We start from the raw sequence: 21,736 nt of genomic DNA on the forward strand, positions 1-21,736 counted from the left end.
CCATCCGTACTGCCCCCTGCAGGGACTTTGCTAACAGGAATAGGTCACTGTATAAGAGGTTTAATACGTCCCAAATTGGCGTGATGACAAAAAATGGAAAAGTAGAGTCACTAAAACTTGATGTGGGTCTGAGTATTCCATAAATGCTATACAAACACCAATAAAACAGGTAATATTTATTAGTAGAAAATAATGAACAGGAGTGCTTGTCAGTAACAGGCAAATATGTGAAAACGAGGAAGGCATTTTGTGTTGTCATCCACCCTGGATGTTTCATAATATTGAAATGATCTGATATAAACTCTATTCCATTTATGCAATCTTGTGAGTTTCATTATAATTGTCATCTTAGGTGGAAGCCCATGGTCATATTTCAACATCGACTGGGTTTTGCATGACACGTCCCATCAGCAACACATCGAAACAGCAAACAAAATGTAAACACATTTGCCAAGCATCAAACATATGGTTTTGAAATTTAAAAAAAAGGTGCTTTTGTTTGCTGAGTGACGAAGTACAAGAGGCCAGATCATCCTCCACCACCACCTATTGGTCGATATGATACTGGTCATCCTTTGGAGCTCTATTAGGATATGGGACAGGCTGAGGTTCTGATCTGGGACCTCAGTGTACTGTCTGAATGTTTTGGTGTTTCCCCTTGTTTTTCCATGGTCTCTTCCAAGTCCACCTCATTGTGAAACCTCTGTCTGACATCCATCTCGTCCCCTCCTGCAATGACACTGGACTCTTCTTCCTGGCTAAGACAGCTGGCTGTGACAGGCGCCTCCACTAGTGCACCTGATGAGGAACTCTCAATTTCTGAGTAAAAAGCACATCAAAGTATGACAAATTCTTAAAATATAAGATATTACACATCTTTCAGGTATGGGTAAAGCTGTGTGCATACGGTACCTGTTGGGTCACTGTGTTCATCTTCTGGATCTGTGTCCTGGCTTTTGTCCATTCTAGCTGGCCTCTGAGGAAAACTAATCCTCTCTCTCACCTCATATGCACACACACATTCCCAAACACACATGGAAAAAAAACATGTTATGACAAGCTTAATAAACCAGTGTTTATGTTTTCCTGCTGATTGTCTCAGTATCATCAAGTCCGGTTAGAGACCAAATACCAATTACTCGTCCTGTCCAGTTAGGGACCATATACAGTTAGGTCCAGAAATAATTTGTTACTGACACAAGTTTTGTTATTTTGTCTCTAAACCAAGTTACAGTTAATAATGAATCTTTTACAGTTAAATAATGAATTAAAGTGCATTCTCCCAGCTTTAATTTGAGGTTATTCACATCCAAATTGGAGGAAGGGTTTAGGAATTACATCACATGTAGCCCCCTCTTTTTCAAGGGACCATAAGTAATTAGACAATTGACTCAAAAGCTGTTTCATGGACAGGTGTGGGCATTATTTATTCATCAATTAAGCAGGTAAAAGGTCTGGAGATTATTCCAGGTGTGGCATTTGCATTTAGAAGCTGTTGCTTTGAACCCACATGCGGTCCAAGAAGCTCTCAATGCAAGAGAAACAAACCACCCTTAGTCTGCAAAAAAATCCATCAGAGAGATAGCAGGAACGTTAGGAGTGGCCAAATCAACAGTCTGGTGCATTCTGAGAAAAAAAGATCACACTGGTGAGCTCTGCAACACAAAAAGGCCTGGATGTCCATGGAAGCCAACAGTGGTGGATGATCGTAGGATCCTTTCCATGGTAAAGAAAAACCCCTTCACAACATCCAGCCAAATGAAGAACACTCTCCAGGAGGTAGGCATATCATTATCCAAGTCTAGCATAAAGAGAAGAGTTCACGAATGCAAAAACAGAGGGTTCACCACAAGGTGTTAAGCATTCATACGCCTATAGAAAGGCCAGATTAGACTTTGCCAAAAAACAAAAATGGCTTCTAATGGCACTGGGTCACTAGTGTTTATTGATGATGTGACAAAAGACAGAAGCAGCTGGATGAATTCTGAAGTGTATATGGATATATTGTCTGCTCAAATTCAGCAAAGTTGATTGGACGGTGCTTCACTTTACAGATGGACAATGACCCAAAACATACAGCCAAAGCAACCCAGGAGTAATTTAAGGCAAAGAAGTTAAATATTCTGCAATGGCCATGTCAATCACCTGATTTCAACCCGATCGAGCATGCATTTCACTTGCTGAAGACAAAACCTAAGGCAGAAAGACCCAGGAACAAACAACAACTGAAGACAGCTGCAGTAAAGGCCTGGCAAACCATCACAAAGGAGGAAACCCAGCGTTTGGTGATGACCATGCATTCCAGACTTCCAGCAGTCATTGCCTGTAAAGGATTCTCGAACAAATTATTAAAAATGAAAATTCTATTGTGTTAATTTGTCCAATTACATTTGAGCCCCTGAAATAAGGGGACGGTTTATGAAAATGGCTACAATTCCTAAATGTTTTATATTATATTTTTGTTCAACCCCTTGAATTAAAGGTGAAAGTCTGCAACTCAATTGCATCTGTTGTTTAATTTCAAATCCATTATGAAAATAGTGTCAGTATCCACATATTTCCAGACCTACATGTACCAATTACTTGTTCCGTCCAGTTGGAGACCATATACTATCCTCACCTGTCGTGGGATGATAAACTGACTTGAGAGGAGTCTCAGGTAGCTGAAGAAGAGGAGAACACTGAGGAAAGAAAAGTTATTGGCCACTCCCATCACTGCTGACAGTACTGGGTAGTTATACAGGAAGTACCTAAACCAGGGAGACAGGATGTGTTCAGTTTATCAAGTTATAATTTGGATATTATTCACAGATTATCCAGTAAGCCAAGTGAATCGAATGTGTCCAAGAAGATAGCTGGTTTTGATGTTTTCTGCTGCTGCTGCCCACACCCAACCTGAATGTCCCTGCCCTTGTCCACCTGGTTATGCAGATGACTTGGATTCTGTTTAAAAACTCTGGACCCAGCCCACATGCATTTACTGACCTGCTTGTCATCTACTCATGCAAAAATATTGCAGAGACTCAAAAGGTCATGTACTCTGATCTTCACCCCGCAAAACCAAAAGAGGACCAGCCACCCCTCAGAGTCTGGTCCCTCTTCAGGTTTCTTCCTAAGTTTTGACCCTACTAGGGAGTTTTTCCTAGCCACTGTGCATTAACTCATGTTGCTTGCTCTTTAGAGTTTCAGACTGTGTACCTATAAAAGCACTTTATGACAACTGCTGACATAAAAAGGGCTTCATAAAATAAATACATAATTTGGGATCCTAATGTAAAGCTAACCTTATGCCAGTGAAATGAGCATGAATGTTTAGCTGTGATGAATAGATCTGAACCCTTTGAGACTGGATTTCAATGATGGCTCCTATGGATGGGGCATACTACAGAGAAAGAGAGATAGATTAAATCATTACACACACGCGCGCGCGCAGACACGCAAACACACATGCAGGCAATGGCCAGAGACTCACAGAATCTTCTATGTATTCTGAGAAGAGCTCCACCTCCACTGTCTGTCTCTGGTCTGCCATTCCAGACAAGAAAAACGGGATGAAGAATAGTGTTCCTAGGGTCCTTAGCAGACTGGAGCGATAGTGCAACATCGCCTGGCAGCAACAGCACAGGGAGAAAGTACAATACCTTAGTCTTTAAGGATATCTTACACAGTTACACAGAAACTTTATTTAACTCGTATCCAGTACATTTAGTATGTAAGCAGTCATAGCATGCTATAAAACAGCTGAGTTGGAGGTCAGTTGGCGGCAACGGCTTATACTCACAAAGCGAGAGCTGGAGCTTAGCTGCCTTACCTGCAGAGAGGCAGACCAGCAGGGTGGTCAAATCACCATTATAAACCGGGGGTTTGAGCCCTAAATTTAGATGGTATAATATTTTCAAATACCAGAGGTAACACAAAAAAAGTTTTACTGTTCTAATTGGTAACCAGTTTATAATAGCAATATGGACCACGAAGATGTGTTGCACTGTGCTTGATAACAGCCTTTTGCCATGGTATATTGGACATATAACACACTCCTGTTTGTATTATTGCTTGTAGGATAATCAGAGTTTGTGATTGGTAAGCGTCAATGTGTCATTGTGCAACTGATTTAAGTTTCACTAGATCTTGATTGAGTCATTCTTTTCACTGCAGCAGTACAGAAATGCAGTATTACACGTACATCCCTGTTAGGACATGCAGAAACAGCAAAACTCAGGAAAAACCCAGTACGTCAAAACAAGTTCATAATTAAATGTGCAAAGCGCTCCGCGTTAATATGCACCTGCAAATTAACAAGCCCCTTGAGTAGTTCAGAAACATTGGTCCACTTACAGATCGTGCTGATGAAGTCAACGTCTGTCCACCTCTGCTGTAACAGGACATCTTTACCATGAACATTCCCAACTCCCGATTGGCTGGCGACTCTGGCATCTCCAGCTCCAGGGAGATCTGATAGGGCTGGCCGTATGTCATTGCCTGCCGTAGCAGGATTCAAATTAATGAATGAATAGTGGACAATAGAATTGAAGGATGTAAACCAGAGGTGTCTAACCAGTTCCTCAGAGGGCCGAGGGTCTGCAGGTTTTCGCTCTCACCTTGTAATTGAAGGATTAATTAGGTGACTAATTGGTTAGTTTCTAACCTCACCTGGTAGTTTAGGTCTGAAGTGGGAACCTGAAAAACCAAAAAACTGCAGATGCTTTGCCCTCCGTGGAACCGGTTTGACACCTCTGATGTAAACACTCTATAAAATGTAGATCACCTGGTTCTTGCCATTCTGCAGGAGAGAGATGTTGGCAATGGGGAAAGAGCAGAGAATAGAAGCAGAAGAATCACAGTCCGTCCTGAAAATGGAATAAAGAAAAACTTGTAAATGGCTCTAGGTATGGAAGTAGTATTTTTATTATGTGTGTGTATTACAATACATCACAAATATAGTAACCCCAGCGAAACAAGGTGAAATAAGGACATGTACTGGTCCTGACTTACAAATGAAAACAGGTTTAAAGTTATGGTTATAGTTAAGGTTATAGCTGAGGTTAGAGATAGTTACACGGTTAGGTAGAAATATAATTTTTAATAAGAATAGATTTTGGTCTCAAAAAAGTCCTTGCAGGTATAGTACAACAACTGTGTTCGTGTCTGTATGTGTGTGTGTGTGAGAGAGAGAGAGAGAGAGAGAGAGAGAGAAGGAGACAGTCACATACCTGTAGTAGTAGTGGACAGGTGTGCTGTAGGTGGCCTGGGGCATGTAGGAGAAGTAGAAGCTCCCGTATAGGAAGATGGAGGTCCACAGCAACAGCCCGACAGCACACAGTAACAATGCTCCCTGTAACACCCTCTGACGTGCCTGCAGCCTTACTGTGGCAACGCTGTCCCGGAGCCATAGCAGCGTTGGTTCAACTAGATCTGACTCACGATGACCTTCGGTGCCCAAATGTTCTCTTCCTCTTTCCATTTCTGTAGTGTTCGATGTTTTCTGATCAAACAAAGGCAAAGACAGTATGATCACAGAGATTCTATCTGGTTAGGATTGGCATAAAGAGTGAAGAGTGTATGAACAAGGAGAAAGATTCTACAGGCCTGTATGTGAGAGGCAATGACAAGAGGCTATTGAGGCATGTGTTCCATGGGACAGGGGATTTTGACACACAGAGGAAAGAGTGATGATTTTGAGTAGTATGAAACCACTGGATCAAATTTCACAAGTCACAAGTCTAACTCAACATCAGATGACTAGAAAGGAACTGTATGAGTTGGTCAAGCTATAAAGTATGAATAATTCATAATAGTCTATCTCTAAAAAGCACATTTAAAACGGAGCAAGTTATATAATGGAGTCTTAAATATTTTTACTAAAATATACAAACATTAATTGAATGACATGTTTTCAACCTGGAGGAAAACAACTAGCATTAATAAAAGTTTACAGAAGCTGACACGAAGTATTTCTAAAGTATTAAAACTCACCTCCTATGGTCTCAATAAATTAGCGTGAAAATGCCAGACTGTTTCAAAAACTTGTTTGATAAAGGAGAGTAAAAGTTTCCCCACTATTCCAAACTTCTCCCAGCTGATTTGCAGCACTGATGAAAGCAAGTAAAACACTACCAATAGGATTCTGAGATCTGAGAAAAACGCCAGATTGGTCACGTAGACTACGCATTTGTCTTTGGTTACAGTTTCAAACAACAGCCGTACAGCATTTAAATAAATGTTCGAAGTCGTAACTACACGAGTTTCAAGTAATATCTCCTTTATCAGAAAAAGGAACAATTCTTCCCAGACTACAGATGTGTTGAGTAATTTCTGGGACGTTGAAATACCTAGATTTTGCGGTCTGATCGAGAATGTTAAAATATATTTCCAATTTGGCATCTGATTTGATGTTTTTACAGTTTATAACGCGTTCTGTCTCTGGTGGGCATAAATTAACCCTATATTTTTATGGATGATTGTTTTTTATTATGCATATTTTTCAAACAGCTTGCAGTGAATGTGATACATAAATAATAAGGCTATATTAAACATGAAGCACTTGCGATCGACGTATGCGGTGGTTTATTAAAGTCTTCTTGAACATACCCCCAAATACAAACGTCATAGCCCCTCCCACCGTCGTTCCATCGTTGTTTCTGGCAACAATATCTATTGGACTGCATACATCTTCTCGAAGGCTTTTGTCGAACTGATAGTGAACTGGTGAAACAAACACCTCGTTCTATAATCAAATCGTCCGTTAGACCTTTTCTGCTCAGCAGACAGACAGGTCAACATGGACGTCGGATTTTGTCGCCCGGTTCTCCTTTGCCTAACCCTTGCGGTTTTGGGATCGGTTCTTGCGGATTTGGACGGCCCTATGATGGGAGCACCTGGGTCTGCTGTCCGTTTGTCGGAAAATGACCCGGGATTGAAAAAAGCACTGAAGTTTGCAGAAGAGCGCTACAATATGGGTTCCAATGCTATGCACGTTCGCAGAGTTAGCAAGGTGCTTTCTGCCAGTAAACAGGTACGCTTTGCTTAACGTTGTTGATGTTTATTAAAAATATTTTACGTTGTGCAATGTTATTATTTATGTTATTAGACTAAAATACGGTTGTCTTTTTAAAGTTCATAATCTGACACATTGATAAACAATTTCAGTGCCTGTGAAGTAAGCCGATGTAAACAACAGAAAAATCTCTGCCGGGCTACGTCAAACCTGTCTCAGGGGAATACGTAACATACTTTAAATCTGTCACAACCGAATTCGTATGACACCTTACGTCAGGGTAGGATATATTACAATGCTCTGTTGTGAATTCGCTAAAGCCTATTGTATTTTACACATTTAAAATGTATCTTTTGTTACAAATTAAATTATGATGAAGAGGGTTTTGGAGAAATTGCTAAATGTTTATTTTCTATCGCAAAAGGTTTCACAACACAATACCCTGTATTGATATGGCAAAGTCTGCTCTTTAGAATTGTTTGTAAATGCATTAAAAGGAAGTTGCATATACATCAAAGAATCATCACATTTACATCTTTCCCTTGATCCTGACTAGCCTCCCAATTCCTGCCGCTAAAAAAATCCCCAGAGCATAATGTGGCCACCACCCTGCTTCACCGTAGGGATAGTATTGGCCAGTTGTGCCTGGCTTCCTCCAGGTGTGATACTTGTCGTTCAGGCCAAAGAGTTCAATCTTGGTTTTATCAGACCAGAGAATCTTGTTTCTCCTGGTCTAAGAGTCCTTTACATGCCTTTTGGCAAACTCCAAGCAGGCTGTCCTCTGCATTTTACTGAGGAGTAACTTCTGTACCATAAAGGCCTGTTTGTTAGTGGTTCCAAACTTCTTTTATTTAAGAGTGATGGAGGCCACTGTGTTTTTGGTATTCCTCCCCAGATTGTTGCCTCAACACTGTTCTATGGACAATTCCTATTATTTGCTCTGATGTGCTCTGTCAACTGTGGGACCTTGCATGGGCAGGAGTGTGCCCTTTCAAAGCATGTCCAATTGAGTTGATCACACTGAAAGTCAACTTGATCAGGCTCAATTTGAAGTGTGATAGTAAAAAAAGTATATATTTGCAACAATATCTTAACCTGTTTTTGCTTGGTCATTATTGAGTGTTGTGTGTAGATTGATGAGGAAAAAAACTATTACATCAATATTACAATGAGGCTGTAATGTAACAAAATGTGAAGGGGTCTGAATACATTCAGAATGCACTATAAATAAATACCATTGTATTATCCTCAACAAACTGGTCAGCTGACACTCTGCTGAATAAAAGATCTGTCATTTTAAGCACAATCAGCTGGTTTAACAGCATGCCATGAAGACAGGATTTGTATTGAATGTGAAATTCATTTAAATGGTGTGCACTATATGTCCGTAATGTAGCTTGTGAAGGGAATCCACTACAGCATCATGGTGGAGCTCAGTAACACCCAGTGTAAGAAAGCTGCCAGGCTGAGGACCTGTGACTTCTACCCTGAGGAACACAACCTGAAGGTGAGGGCTAAATGTGTGAGAGTGTAACTGGGATAGTACTGTTAACCCAATGTAAGAGCCCACCTCCTCTTTAAATTCAATATAAGTCAAATGTTCAGTAATAGGGAGAAGTGGCTATTTCTGAGAAGTGCTAAGCAGCGGAGTGGCTAGTATCAAGGCCTGTGCGTGCGTGCGTGCGTGCGTGTGTGCACCTTGTCTCTTTGTTTTCATCACTTCTCAGAAATTTAATCTCCAAGGTCAAAGGAGCAATATGTTCTAAGGGCTGGTTTCACATACACGTAAGCCTAGTCCTTGACAGAAAAAAATCAAGCTCAATAGTTTGTGTATGTAAAACCAATCCTATGTCTTCAAAGTTAGTGTAGTTCTGAAGAAGTATTTCTGTTTTGTAATTCATATTCTAATTTGATTTTCAATTAACACAAACACCAAAGTCTATTAAAACAATCAAAAAACACACAAAACACAAAGGGTTTTGGCAAGTGCGGATAGGACCATGCCCCCATAAGCACAAGACTTTGGTTGACTTAAGGTGGAAGTGAGAGTGAAAAATGGGTTTACTTCAGGATACTTACATTGGGGCTGTTTTCCCTTACTTTTTTTTTTCTAATCAAAAATGATATTGTCTGAAGCACACAGATAATAATACATTGCATTTTTTTTTTTTTATATAAAGAAGTAATGTACACAGCATCACAGAATAACCTCTTCTGTTCTTAGACTGAGGTGTGTTTGTTTGAAGTTTGGGACATTCCTTGGGAGAGCAAGTCCACTCTGCTCAAACAAAAGTGCCAGCCAGCAGGTTAGTTATCCCCCAACCCTGTGTTTGTTGGTGTGTTATTAAGTGGCAGAGCCAGTGTAACTTGCTCAAAAAGAAATGTTTGCCACCAGATCAGGGTTTAATGTCTGTTTGTGGGAAATAAGCATACCTCTGAGGTAATTTACTTTTACAACTATTTGTTTACATAATAGGAATACTTACACGTACGTTTCTATTCTTTGCCACAATGTCTGCCTTTCAGTGGATCCCCAGGCAGTTGAGACCAACAAAGTTGAATCAATGCCCCTTTCTACCAGCAAACCATTGAAGGTGATAGAATATCTTGTGTGTTTGATTATTTGACTCTGTGTTTTCATTGTAATAAAAAACAAACATTGTCTTTTGTGGTAGGAGTCCGTGGATTCAGTGGAGCTCCTGGGCCAGTTCAAGGAGTTCATGATCAGATACAACAGGTCTTACAGCAGTCAGGGGGGTGAGTCATAAGACGTGATCCATGTGAATCCTTAAGTGTTCACAACAACTTCCCCATCCATTGATGATAGAACATCCTGTTTTTTTCGGATGGCTGCTGACACAGAAGCCGACCGGAGGCTGCTGATCTTCCACGACAACCTGAAGACAGCGGAGAAGCTACAGGCTCTGGACCAGGGCACAGCCGAGTACGGGGTCACCAAGTTCAGTGACCTCACAGGTGACTGAGTGTTTGAGTGTCTCTGTGAGTCTGGGAAGACTGACAACCTCGTCTGCCCCTCACTGCAGTAACAGAACATTCTGTGCATTCCCGTGACACTTAGAAAACGTGTTCCCTTGCACACTATTAGCTAATCTGTTGTGTAATTCCACTTCTACTTAACCCCCAAGGCTACAGTGAATCTGTTCTGCAACAGACTTTGAATTACACTTTAAAAATCCCCTGTTAACTGTCCTCCCTCTATCTCTCTCTCCCTCCAGAGGAGGAGTTTAGGTCTCTGTACCTAAATCCCCTCCTGAACCAGCAGAACCTCCAACGGGCCATGAAACCTGCAGCTATGCCCCGTGAACCTGCCCCTCCTAGCTGGGACTGGAGGGAGCACGGAGCTGTCAGCCCTGTCAAGAACCAGGTAGGAGAGGGTCTTACCATGTAAATATGTGATTTGCACATATCACACAAAGCAGGAAATGTGTGGTTGGTTAATGATGACCGTATGTTTCTGTTTGTATTACAGGGGATGTGTGGTTCTTGTTGGGCATTTTCAGTGACCGGGAACATTGAGGGCCAATGGTTTGTGAAAACAGGCCAACTAGTGTCCCTTTCTGAACAAGGTAAACACAAGCACTGTGGAACATTATGCTGGACAAAAAATTATTTGATTTCCTGAAAGTTCTGTGTGTGCGCGGATCATGTTCACCATTTCTTTGTTCCGTATGTAGTTTATATTCTACCCAAGGAGAAGAGTCTACTTTGCCGAGTGAGACCAAAGCTGAATCAATATCAGCAACATCACATAATGATCACAGTCTTACATAGCATATTCTAGACTACATATATAATATCAATAGAGTTCAGGTTATCCATTTAGGATCAACTAGTTCATGGGATATGCATTTGGATTCTATTGATAGTGTTGCTTTGAATAATGTATCCTCCTGCGAAACATTTTAGAGCAGATGGCGTTAAACTACTATGCAAAATAGACAGCATAAGAAAGCCTGTCTATTTTACATAGTAGGGTGATAGTGATCCACACACGAGAAGAAAGTTCAGGAATCTCCTGATCCTTTGCTCCAGTGAACCATAGAATCCCCAAAAGTTGCAAACAAAGCCACTGTTGTAGGTGTCATAGACCCCTGAACCTGTACGACAGCAAAGTCAGGGACTCCATTTGATTGGTTCAATATCATGCCACATACAGAGCTGGTGGACTGTGATACTCTGGACCAGGCCTGTGGGGGCGGCCTTCCATCTAATGCATATGAAGCCATTGAGAAGCTGGGGGGCCTAGAAACGGAGACTGACTACAGCTACACCGGCAAGAAGCAAAGCTGTGACTTCACCAATGACAAAGTCACTGCCTACATCAACAGCTCGGTGGAGCTGTCTAAGGATGAGAACGGTAAGGGGGACGATGGGAGAGGAAGAAAGACGGTACGGTACAGTTTGGGAGAGATGTGCTAATATTGATTTCATCCCTTTTTAACACTAGAAATTGCTGCTTGGCTAGCAGAAAATGGACCTGTCTCAGTGGCCCTGAATGCCTTTGCAATGCAGGTAACTGTCATCACATCATTATTTTATCCTCCACAAATAGACTCAAAGGGACAGTGCAGTTAAAACGTTCCTGTTTTTATTATATTTCCAAAAAATAAGGCGGAAATAACTCTAAAATAAGGAACTGTTTGGGGAAAATGCCTGGGATATTGGACCGTTTACGTTGATTCAACTTTGGCTTAATGTGAACAATGACCTCTAGGTAAGGGGTCTAGACCGTCCTATTAGCCTAACAGGGATGTGTATCTTTGAGTTTGTTTCACTCACATGATCAGACTGGGCATTTCAAGACTTGTAAGGAAATACATTATAGAGAATAAATTATGGAGTTAATTGAATAAACACATGCAGTGACTTATTGGACATTAAGTGATAATTTAAAGACTGCATTGGGGCTTTAAATTAGCATCACTAAAACTCAACAGGTTTACTGTTCCACCGGTTTTTAATTTTTTTAGTGAATCCTCTAATACTAGCAAGTGGTATATTTACTAGGTTTTGATCAATTTCTTCATACCCACCGTTAATTTACGCAGGTGTACAACAATTTGTCTAAGAGACAGCTCAAAGAAGAGACATTTGTTAATTATGGACATTTTATAATCTTTCATTATGCAGCCTTTTTGGGTATTCTTATGGCCCGAGGTTAGGAGCTATGGAAGGCTCTGATAGTTAGACTGTAGGCACTGGTACCTCACACCATACATTTCATAGATTCTACTGCGTGGGTAGCTGGTGTCATGCCTACTTTTAGGGCGTTGCTCTAACAGTGCCTGGGTGTACATCATCTTTTCTTCAGGACATTTTATTATTTATTTAATATAATTTTGTTTGTTGTCACTGTTTACCACACGTTTTTGAAGGTAGTTTTCTGATCAGATTCATATTTACTCTTCTGTGAGTAGTTTCTTAAGAGTGCTACTTTTACTTGAGTTAATTGCCATCTACCTAACAGACCTTTTACCTAAATTAAACTTGTCAATAATCTACACACCCTTGTTGTCTTTGTGTTTATCCTCTTTGTCTATCCTCAGTTCTACAGGAAGGGAATTTCCCATCCTCTGAAGATCTTCTGCAACCCCTGGATGATTGACCATGCAGTCCTGCTTGTCGGATATGGAGAACGTAAGACTGATTAAACTACAAAATCACCCGTACATGAACCTTAACTAATAAGTACTCTCTGTTATGAGTCACAATGTGAGTCATAATCATCTGTTTTTTTCTCTGCATGCAGGTGAAGGAAAACCTTTCTGGGCAATCAAGAACAGCTGGGGAGAGGATTATGGGGAACAGGTGAGACTGAGATGGGAGACCTTAAACCTGTCTGACAGGGTGTTGTGTATGCGTGTGCATATGTTTACAATGCATGTATAATACCTAATCAGACCGGATCTCTCAGAAAATATTGTGCAAATGGGAGTTTTGACATGCGTGTGTCCACTGACTGACATTTCCAATGATGTTTTCCCACCCTCCAGGGTTACTATTACCTATACAGGGGATCCGGGCTCTGTGGCATCAACAAGATGTGCTCCTCTGCCGTTGTGAACTAGACCGTGATATCACATACACACATGAAGACCTGCTGACGCTGTACCCTAATATATCAGTAATCATTATCACCTCACACCTCATCGTTCTTTCGTAAAATGAACCACCTCGTGTTTAGATGTTTTAAGGTGGTACTAATATTTTGTTTGGATTTTACTGTAGGTGTTTACATTTCTTTTTAGGATATCTTAATTGCTGTGTATCTGTGTAATTGCTGCTGTATAATTTGTCATCTCTTTAACATAACTGAGTGTATAATTTATGGGAGTTGGTGTTTTTAGACTGCATTCAGGCTGTTTAGTTAAGTTTCCTTGAAACTGTGCTACCTCCCCAGTTGTAAAATAGGACTGTATTACTGCATGTGGATTTTTGCTCGAGGTTGTAACATTGTTCATCGCTATTGGCTATAGGTTTTTAAAATAATTTTTAGTATTATTTTAATTGCAGAGTTATCAGTCATCTATCATTAAAATAACTGAGTTTATAAAGTTTAAGGGATGTACTGTTTTTACATTGTAGTCATAGTGTTTAGGAACTTCCATTAATATTCACAGAATGTAACCATTCTCTGTGCGGACACAATACCAAGTAACATCAGTCTCCATATTTACAACTTAAAACTTGGCTGTGAAGGTTGTTGTGATTGTGTGTTTGCATGGTTTCTGCAATTTAAAATGACCCTACATTGGCTAATGTGTAGCCAAGTATCTGTTACATATTGCAGTGCTGTGTAACTAGACCCATTACGATTGAATAAAAAAGTATCTTATCTTTTATGCCTCTATAAATACATTTATTTAGTCTGTATATGCATATGAGAAGTATATCTTTCAGTGACAAGTCGCTAAAACAACTGGTTCTTGAATGCAGCCCACAGACACGAAAAAGACTACATCTCCACTTGTGCAAGGAGTGAAAACGTCAGCGCTGCCGAAAAGGAAGCACGTGTTGTATTTCTTGTTAACGAGAACACCTTTGATAAACCAAGTATTTTTTTAATCGTTCACATGCCATTCGAGAATACAAAAACTGGGATCTACAGTGAAGATAAACGTTTTCTCAGTTCAGGTTTACAAGGTATGTAACGTTCACCTCGTGTCTATTTTCGAAAGAAGTACAAGTATGCGCTTGCCAGCTTACTCCTGCAACCTCTAGTTAACTTTCTTTCCAAAAATTGTTGCATATAATTACATCTATCGTTTCACAACAACATTGATATTATAATTCTGGCCATAACCATTGGCTGAATGTACAGTATATCTACGATAACGACATTTCCAGCAGGCGACGTCATTAGCTAGCTGGTTAGCCAGCTACTAGTTAGTACGTTAACTTTGACTTAATTTGCACGAAAGAGTCAGTTGTGAATTTTATTTCATCATGCCTGCGGATCTGATCTAAATTAAACGACTAACGTGGGTTTAAATATCAGATTTTCAGAGGTAATGTAAATTAGAAGCTGAATCCTATATCCAGAGAGATGGTTAGAAGACTTGCTGGAGAACGTATTCTACCCTTATTAGCAACGTAGTTGAATGCGTCAGCCATTTTAATGTAGTCAGCTGAGTGGGACTTCCACTTGGCTGATGTCTCTTATAACGGGGTTGTTCCTGTGTAACGACCCCAGCAGGGACATCAGGATGGACCAGCTAATCATGTATTATAAACTGGTTGCTTTGAATACTGATTGTCATTATGGATTCAAACCACCCTGTTTTTATAAAAGACCTTATGAACTGTGAGATTCGATATCCTGAATGGGGATAGCCGTGATATATTAGATGGTATATTAAGGGTATGACATCCCATCACTTTTTACTGCCATAATTGTATTGGTAAACGGTTCATAAGAGAGAGAGGCATGTTGGGGTTTTGTGATATATTGCCAATATATCACGGCTAAGCTCTGTGTCCAGGCTCTCAGCAACGCTTTTTGACTAGGAATTACTCTACGTTGTGGTAAATTGGCCTCCCCCGCCTAATGGCTTTCGAATACCACAGGTATGACATCACGTATAATAGGAATAAAAGCAACTTGGGGTATATACTCTGTGATGAGTCATGCCTAAGAACAGCTCTTAGCTGTGGTATGTTGGCCATATACAACACCCCCTATTGCCCACATATGACTGTTTCCACATATCCTCTAGGCCGCTTAAAGTGCTCTGGTCTGGCTGACCTTTAAAATTACTAACCTGTTATTGGGATATTCAACCTACAATATTCTTTACATTATACTGTTGCTGTATGTTCAACATATTCTGTCTTGACATATGCAATGGTACAATGGTGATGATGGTTTCCATGGTGATGAACACTGCTCTTTCCTCAGCTGGCAAACAATGTCACAGGCTACTAAACGCAAGCATGTTGTCAAGGAGCAGACACTTGGGGACTATGTCACACCTACTGAGAACCAACAGATTGTGAAGGTGAGTTCATGTTCTGGCATATATATATATGTGGTTTACTTAACACGTATATACATAACCAAATATGGTGGATAAATCAAGCGACACAAGAAATGTCAAAGTACCTGTTTGTGGGAAGGCATTCCCACGCTCACGTGGGCCTGTCAGCGTGGTTGGCTTGTTGCCCCTTATGTTCTCTTTCACCATCTCATACCATTCAATATTAGCCAATGAGATGTCTCCCTCTGAGACACAGTTTGTTGATGTGGGGTTGACAGCCATTGTCAAGGGTGACAATATCACAATGTCAACAGTGATTCATTACTTTTGAACACAAACTCTTGAGTTCGGCAGCGAGCAATTCTGTGAGCGTGCCAAAAGCCTGTTCCTTGTTCCCCATACCCTACATTTTCCACATGGGGTAGATAGACTATTAATTCAAAACAACTGTGAAGTAAATCAGATGTATTTTTTTCAGGTGATATTTAGGCTATGATTTTTGGAGTGGATCATGGGAAAGGATAGTGATACTTGACCAAAACTAGGCGAAATGAAAGGCAAAAACCTTTTGAATCAATGTACCAATTTGGTTGTGCCCCAAAGGTGGAACGGTTGTAAAATAAACCAGAAAGAGAGTGACTGTCCTGGCTTACTGTGTTTTTGTAAGTAGTTTCTAACCAAGATCAGTAACTACTGTCTGGTATGTTGTGTTATTCTTTCATGTTAATTCTTGTGGACATTTTTCTAACCAATGTATTCTCACTGATTAAAGGACGGAGTCCCCTAATTCAAATTAGAAAAGGAATGTGGGGGATCAGGTTTTTGCCTAGGGGGATCATTGACTGGTATCAGCAGATGAAATGGTTACTCTTCATCCGTGCATCTGTATAAATCATCAGGGCATCTATTGTCTGTCCGGGGTCGGTTGGAACTCTTAGAATTTAAGAAGTTACCTATGGGGGGAAGGAGAGCTTGTCCTTTGTGTGAAGACCAGGTAGTAACATAACAAAGGGAATGTGTTTTATTGACATAGGACAGATAGGCAACAACTTACCACACCCCTTTTAACTGTAATAATTACTGTTGACTGACCTGTATTAAGTTAGAGACTCCTCGGACGATTATGTTTTTAAGCGTTTGACGCATCGCTCTTATTTACAAATAATTAATAAAACTGTTATATTGTGCCAAGAGAATTTAGTCTCTGTATTTCCTCATTAAAGAGTTCTGATTCATGGAATTGCCATCACATTATCCCTCTATTTCTGAGCCATTTAAAAAAATGCTTTGCCTAATTAAGATCCCTTATGTGTTTTGGTGTGCCTGCAAATACTGTATGAAAGATGATTCACACAAACAGACACCTCTGTGGCACCTGTAGTTTGTTGTCTGTATCTGCTTTGTCATTCTTCCATTTTCATTGTCTCTCTTCACCTGTCTCAATTCAGGTTCTTGGTAGTCGTGGTAACAACCTGCACGAAGCTGTCACAGCCAAGGGGGAGAACTTTCTGGTCAGCATGCCCCCTAAGTTCCGCAAAAACCTCTGGATAAAGAGAGGTGACATTTTCCCCTTCTACATGTTTGTAACCCAAATGGCTCCCTATTCACCATTTAGTTTAGTGCACTACTATAGGTTCTGCTCAAATGGCTCCCTATTCACCATTTAGTTTAGTGCACTACTATAGGTTCTGCTCAAATGGCTCCCTATTCACCATTTAGTTTAGTGCACTACTATAGGTTCTGCTCAAATGGCTCCCTATTAACCATTTAGTTTAGTGCACTACTATAGGTTCTGCTCAAATGTAGTGAGCTTAATAAAGAATATGGTCTCTACTAGATTCTCCATGCTTCTGCCTGACTACCACTAACAGTAAAACACAAACGCAGGCTCACTCTTTGTTTCTCTTCAACCTGAGTGGCCTGTAGTTTAGAATACCTGCATACCCGTCTGCCACCATGCTTTTGTTAGTTGCTCAACAATTTTAATGTTATTCTTACAGTTTATGCTGACCACAATGGTTTTTGTATTCCAGTATGTACTGATTTGTTGTCTACTCATTGTCTGTCCCTTAGGTGATTATGTGATTGTAGATCCTATAGAGGAGGGAGAGAAGGTCAGGGGAGAGATCAGCTTCATACTCTACAGAGATCATATTCAACACCTGCACAAGTTAAGGCTCTGGTGAGTTCACCGTAGGGTTGAATATTTTCCAGAAATATTTCCAAATATTTTTACGTTAAACCAGCATAATATCAGCATAATATCAGCAGATAAAAATCTATTTTGATCATACCATTGTAAAATGAGAAAGATACACAGGGATCTAAAGTTGTATTTGTTGCTTTTTTAAATTCCTTAACATTTCTTAGTTGAAAAAGTTATGATATTTCTAACAATGGTTAATGATCATCACTAATGATCTTGGTAATTTTTATAAATGTGTGTGTGTGTGTGTGTGTGTGTGTATATATATACACTCACCTAAAGGATTATTAGGAACACACATCTAATCAACCAATCACATGGCAGTTGCTTCAATGCATTTAGGGGTGTGGTCCTGGTCAAGACAATCTCCTGAACTCCAAACTGAATGTCAGAATGGGAAAGAAAGGTGAATTAAGCAATTTTGACCTTGGCATGGTTGTTGGTGCCAGACGGGCCGGTCTGAGTATTTCACAATCTGCTCAGTTACTGGGATTTTCACGCAAAACCATTTCTAGGGTTTACAAAGAATGGTGTGAAAAGGGAAAAACATCCAGTATGCGGCAGTCCTGTGGGCGAAAATGCCTTGTTGATGCTAGAGGTCAGAGGACAATGGGCCGACTGATTCAAGCTGATAGAAGAGCAACTTTGACTGAAATAACCACTTGTTACAACCGAGGTATGCAGCAAAGCATTTGTGAAGCCACAACACGCACAACCTTGAGGCGGATGGGCTACAACAGCAGAAGACCCCACCGGGTACCACTCATCTCCACTACAAATAGGAAAAAGAGGCTACAATTTGCATGTTAAGACTGGATGAATGTTGCCTGGTCTGATGAGTCTCGATTTCTGTTGAGACATTCAGATGGTAGAATCAGAATTTGGCGTAAACAGAATGAGAACATGGATCCATCATGCCTTGTTACCACTGTGCAGGCTGGTGGTGGTGGTGTAATGGTGTGGGGGATGTTTTCTTGGCACACTTTAGGCCCCTTAGTGCCAATTGGGCATCGTTTAAATTCCACGGCCTACCTGAGCATTGTTTCTGACCATGTTCATCCCTTTATGACCACCATGTACCCATCCTCTGATGGCTACTTCCAGCAGGATAATGCACCATGTCACAAAGCTCGAATCATTTCAAATTGGTTTCTTGAACATGACAATGAGTTCACTGTACTGAAATGGCCTCCACAGTCACCAGATCTCAACCCAATAGAGCATCTTTGGGATGTGGTGGAACGGGAGCTTCGTGCCCTGGATGTGCATCCCACAAATCTCCATCAACTGCAAGATGCTATCCTATCAATATGGGCCAATATTTCTAAAGAATGCTTTCACCACCTTGTTGAATCAATGCCATGTAGAATTAAGGCAGTTCTGAAGGTGAAAGGGGGTCAAACACAGTATTAGTATGGTGTTCCTAATAATCCTTTAGGTGAGTGTGTGTGTGTGTGTGTGTGTATATATATAGAAACCTGAGTCTTCTGGGTACACAATCCTGAAACATAATAAAAAAAGTCAAGATTAAGTTTTTGCACTTGCCTCACTTTGTCACTTCGTTGACCTGCTGAATGGCAGAGCAATCCACTTGTGGAGACCCTTATAGATTTTCTTTATTTCACTTTCATTTTTTAAATTCTGCTTCTGTAGCATTCATTCTTGTGAAGCTTTAACACGCGGACAACATTTTTGGAATTCATGAAATCAGCTAAATCTACCAGCTGCTCAAAAGTAGCTTTTCATTTTGTTTGGGTATTAGTACATTTTACGATTGTGGAGTGACTGGGGGGGGTAAATGGAGTGACTTTAGGGGGTAAATGGAGTGACTGTGGGGGGTAAATGGAGTGACTTTATGGGGTAAATGGAGTGACTTTAGGGGGTAAATGGAGTGACTTTAGGGGGTAAATGGAGTTACTGGGGGGGGTGAAAGGGAGTGACTTTAGGGGGTAAATAGAGTGACTTTAGGGGGTAAATGGAGTGACTTTAGGGGGTAAATGGAGTGACTGTGGGGGGTAAATGGAGTGACTTTATGGGGTAAATGGAGTGACTTTAGGGGGTAAATGGAGTGACTTTAGGGGGTAAATGGAGTTACTGGGGGGGGTGAAAGGGAGTGACTTTATGGGGTAAATGGAGTGACTTTAGGGGGTAAATGGAGTGACTTTAGGGGGTAAATGGAGTGACTTTAGGGGGTAAATGGAGTTACTGGGGGGGGGGTGAAAGGGAGTGACTTTAGGGGGTAAATAGAGTGACTTTAGGGGGTAAATGGAGTTACTGGGGGGGGTGAAAGGGAGTGACTTTATGGGGTAAATGGAGTGACTTTAGGGGGTAAATGGAGTGACTTTATGGGGTAAATGGAGTGACTTTAGGGGGTAAATGGAGTTCCTGGGGGGGGGTAAATGGAGTGAATGGGGGGGGGGTAAATCCCGGTAAATATTGCTATCCCCGTTCCGAGTAATATCCTTGTTCGCCGTAGTTTAATATACACATTGAAAAATTGACCTACGTAATAGTTTGCCAATTAAAGAGAACTGCATCATGGTTTAAATTATTCTGTTTTGGGGTCCATATATGTCAGGTGTGAGAAACCACCCATCAATGTTTAAAAATGTAATTTCACAATTCACTTGCCATTTCACATAAATAATGAATGCAATCATTTCAACCCCTTTTTGTCAGCATTTCATTCCTTTGCCGAGGTAACTTCCTTTGCCAAAGGTCACCACAACAAACGTAGAGAAACATATTAAATGCTGCTTCTGTTCCTTTCTCAAATATGAGAAAATAGTTTAAATATTTTGAATCCCACCTGGGTGTGTGTTTTGTATCCGGTTTGATTACCATACACCAACAGACATTGAGGAAGGAGCAAGCTGAAAGCAGTGTGCTGTAGTAGTGTGAACGTTTCAACAGTTTAACGCAGTGGCATTCAAATATGGCCCTGATTAGGGCCACTGATTACGAGTACAAAATGGAGTGGAACTGGCTTTGAGAAAAGATTTGAATAATGCCTGTTTAACATTTAAACACTCATTAAAATAAACAAATGGCTAAATAGCAGGCCTTAGTGATTTGTGCTGTAGCCTGTTCTCTTTTTAAAATTGACTTGTCAATTCCATCTTCCATTGATTAGCCAGATGTCTCAAATAACTTGCCACACCTGGAGGCTCCTGCATGATTCCAATCTAGTGCTAGTTTAATGACTTTGTGATTGGACTTGTACAATTTACTTTTTTCCTCTTATTGTTTTAACTGAAAACGGGGAAATGAAGAAAAGAGAAAAATATCAGTTTAACATTGTGGTTCATCTGTCACGTCACTATTGTGTTCTAATGTCACCTGTTAACTAGAAACATTTGAACAATGTTTCAATTAGAACTGAATCAATTGGGCACCACTGGCCTTTTTTCTTTCATTTACATTTTTTTGTGTCTTGTGACAGGCCGGAGGGCTTCATAGACGAGGCACCATTGGAGGTTAAAGTTGAGGAACAGCAGCCCAGAGAGGGGAGAAGAGAGAAGGTGGTAGAGGAGGACGGAAGTGATCATACTACTGACTCTGAGGATGATGAGAGTGATCTCTTTGTCAACATGAATCGCTGTAATGTCCATTACAGTGAAAGCGAAGAGGACAGTGAAGATGAGAAGAAGGAAGAGGAAACAGTGGAGGGCAGCTTGTTTTGAGGAGATAAGAGACAATTCACTGCTGTGGACAGATGTTGACACAAGCACCCCTCCACTGTGGGTTATACCTTCCAGCCTTACTCCATGGCTCCAATCATTCATAGAACATTTTTATTGTTTTGTGGCTTATTTTGGGGATTGACATCTCATGGACGTAGTATAGGCATGTTATGTTTGTACGACTTGTTCTTATACAACTTGTCCTAGAGAGAATCATGAACACGCTTTGCTGAAAAGGGGTGAACTGTGGAAACATTTAAGTGATCTGTGACATTCCTGACAGAAGATTGAAGAGGTTGTGTTAATGTATGTACATAATGATTGTTTAATAAAAATTGTACTTGTGGTCTTTCAT

The 21,736-nt window shown here is 40.6% G+C and overlaps 3 protein-coding genes across 11 annotated transcripts; 2 read left to right on the forward strand and 1 right to left on the reverse strand.

Moving 5' to 3' along the window:
- Positions 1-161: 161 nt before the first annotated feature.
- On the reverse strand, positions 162-6,676 carry LOC105026739 (seipin). Of its 9 annotated transcripts, none has more exons than XM_020046097.2 (10): positions 6,589-6,676; positions 5,211-5,482; positions 4,766-4,847; positions 4,336-4,479; positions 3,782-3,811; positions 3,473-3,607; positions 3,285-3,382; positions 2,621-2,750; positions 913-1,024; positions 162-819 (listed from the first exon to the last, which is right to left on the reverse strand). In XM_020046097.2, exons 2-10 carry the CDS (start codon positions 5,459-5,461, stop codon positions 587-589), a joined length of 1,215 nt encoding a protein of 404 aa, XP_019901656.1. In that variant the 5' UTR covers positions 5,462-5,482; positions 6,589-6,676; the 3' UTR covers positions 162-586. The 9 variants fall into 9 exon arrangements, with proteins under 9 accessions (XP_019901656.1, XP_019901660.1, XP_019901661.1 ...); XM_020046101.2 differs by lacking the exon at positions 6,589-6,676 and adding an exon at positions 5,974-6,473 and having other exon boundaries at positions 3,506-3,607; XM_020046102.2 differs by lacking the exon at positions 6,589-6,676 and adding an exon at positions 5,974-6,473 and having other exon boundaries at positions 2,621-2,681.
- Positions 6,677-6,758: 82 nt separating this feature from the next.
- Positions 6,759-13,855, forward strand: ctsf (cathepsin F). Its single transcript, XM_010898385.4, has 13 exons — positions 6,759-7,012; positions 8,391-8,501; positions 9,219-9,300; positions 9,521-9,588; positions 9,670-9,751; positions 9,857-9,970; positions 10,231-10,379; positions 10,485-10,581; positions 11,172-11,372; positions 11,463-11,527; positions 12,562-12,652; positions 12,765-12,823; positions 13,009-13,855. The coding sequence occupies exons 1-13, from the start codon at positions 6,779-6,781 to the stop codon at positions 13,081-13,083; spliced, it is 1,428 nt and encodes a 475-aa protein (XP_010896687.2). The 5' UTR covers positions 6,759-6,778; the 3' UTR covers positions 13,084-13,855.
- A 128-nt stretch (positions 13,856-13,983) lies between these two features.
- On the forward strand, positions 13,984-21,735 carry eif1ad (eukaryotic translation initiation factor 1A domain containing). The gene is made up of 5 exons (XM_013133431.3): positions 13,984-14,158; positions 15,414-15,513; positions 16,941-17,049; positions 17,566-17,674; positions 21,141-21,735. The coding sequence occupies exons 2-5, from the start codon at positions 15,424-15,426 to the stop codon at positions 21,379-21,381; spliced, it is 549 nt and encodes a 182-aa protein (XP_012988885.1). The 5' UTR covers positions 13,984-14,158; positions 15,414-15,423; the 3' UTR covers positions 21,382-21,735.
- Position 21,736: the final 1 nt, after the last annotated feature.

The sequence above is a fragment of the Esox lucius genome, chromosome 4 (assembly GCF_011004845.1).
Source record: "Esox lucius isolate fEsoLuc1 chromosome 4, fEsoLuc1.pri, whole genome shotgun sequence".
NCBI classification, from domain to species: Eukaryota; Metazoa; Chordata; class Actinopteri; order Esociformes; family Esocidae; genus Esox; species Esox lucius.

Coding starts and splice junctions, on each gene's coding strand:
- ctsf (XM_010898385.4), top strand. CDS start 6,779: ATGGACGTCGGATTTTGTCGCCCGGTTCTCCTTTGCCTAACCCTTGCG. Junction 8,502..9,218: donor CTGAGGAACACAACCTGAAG/GTGAGGGCTAAA, acceptor TTCTGTTCTTAG/ACTGAGGTGTGTTTGTTTGA. Junction 11,528..12,561: donor TGAATGCCTTTGCAATGCAG/GTAACTGTCATC, acceptor GTCTATCCTCAG/TTCTACAGGAAGGGAATTTC.
- eif1ad (XM_013133431.3), top strand. CDS start 15,424: ATGTCACAGGCTACTAAACGCAAGCATGTTGTCAAGGAGCAGACACTT. Junction 15,514..16,940: donor AGAACCAACAGATTGTGAAG/GTGAGTTCATGT, acceptor GTCTCAATTCAG/GTTCTTGGTAGTCGTGGTAA. Junction 17,675..21,140: donor CTGCACAAGTTAAGGCTCTG/GTGAGTTCACCG, acceptor GTCTTGTGACAG/GCCGGAGGGCTTCATAGACG.
- LOC105026739 (XM_020046097.2), bottom strand. CDS start 5,461: ATGGAAAGAGGAAGAGAACATTTGGGCACCGAAGGTCATCGTGAGTCA. Junction 3,608..3,781: donor TAAGCTCCAGCTCTCGCTTT/GTGAGTATAAGC, acceptor TGTTGCTGCCAG/GCGATGTTGCACTATCGCTC. Junction 2,751..3,284: donor GCTCATTTCACTGGCATAAG/GTTAGCTTTACA, acceptor TCCCTGGTTTAG/GTACTTCCTGTATAACTACC.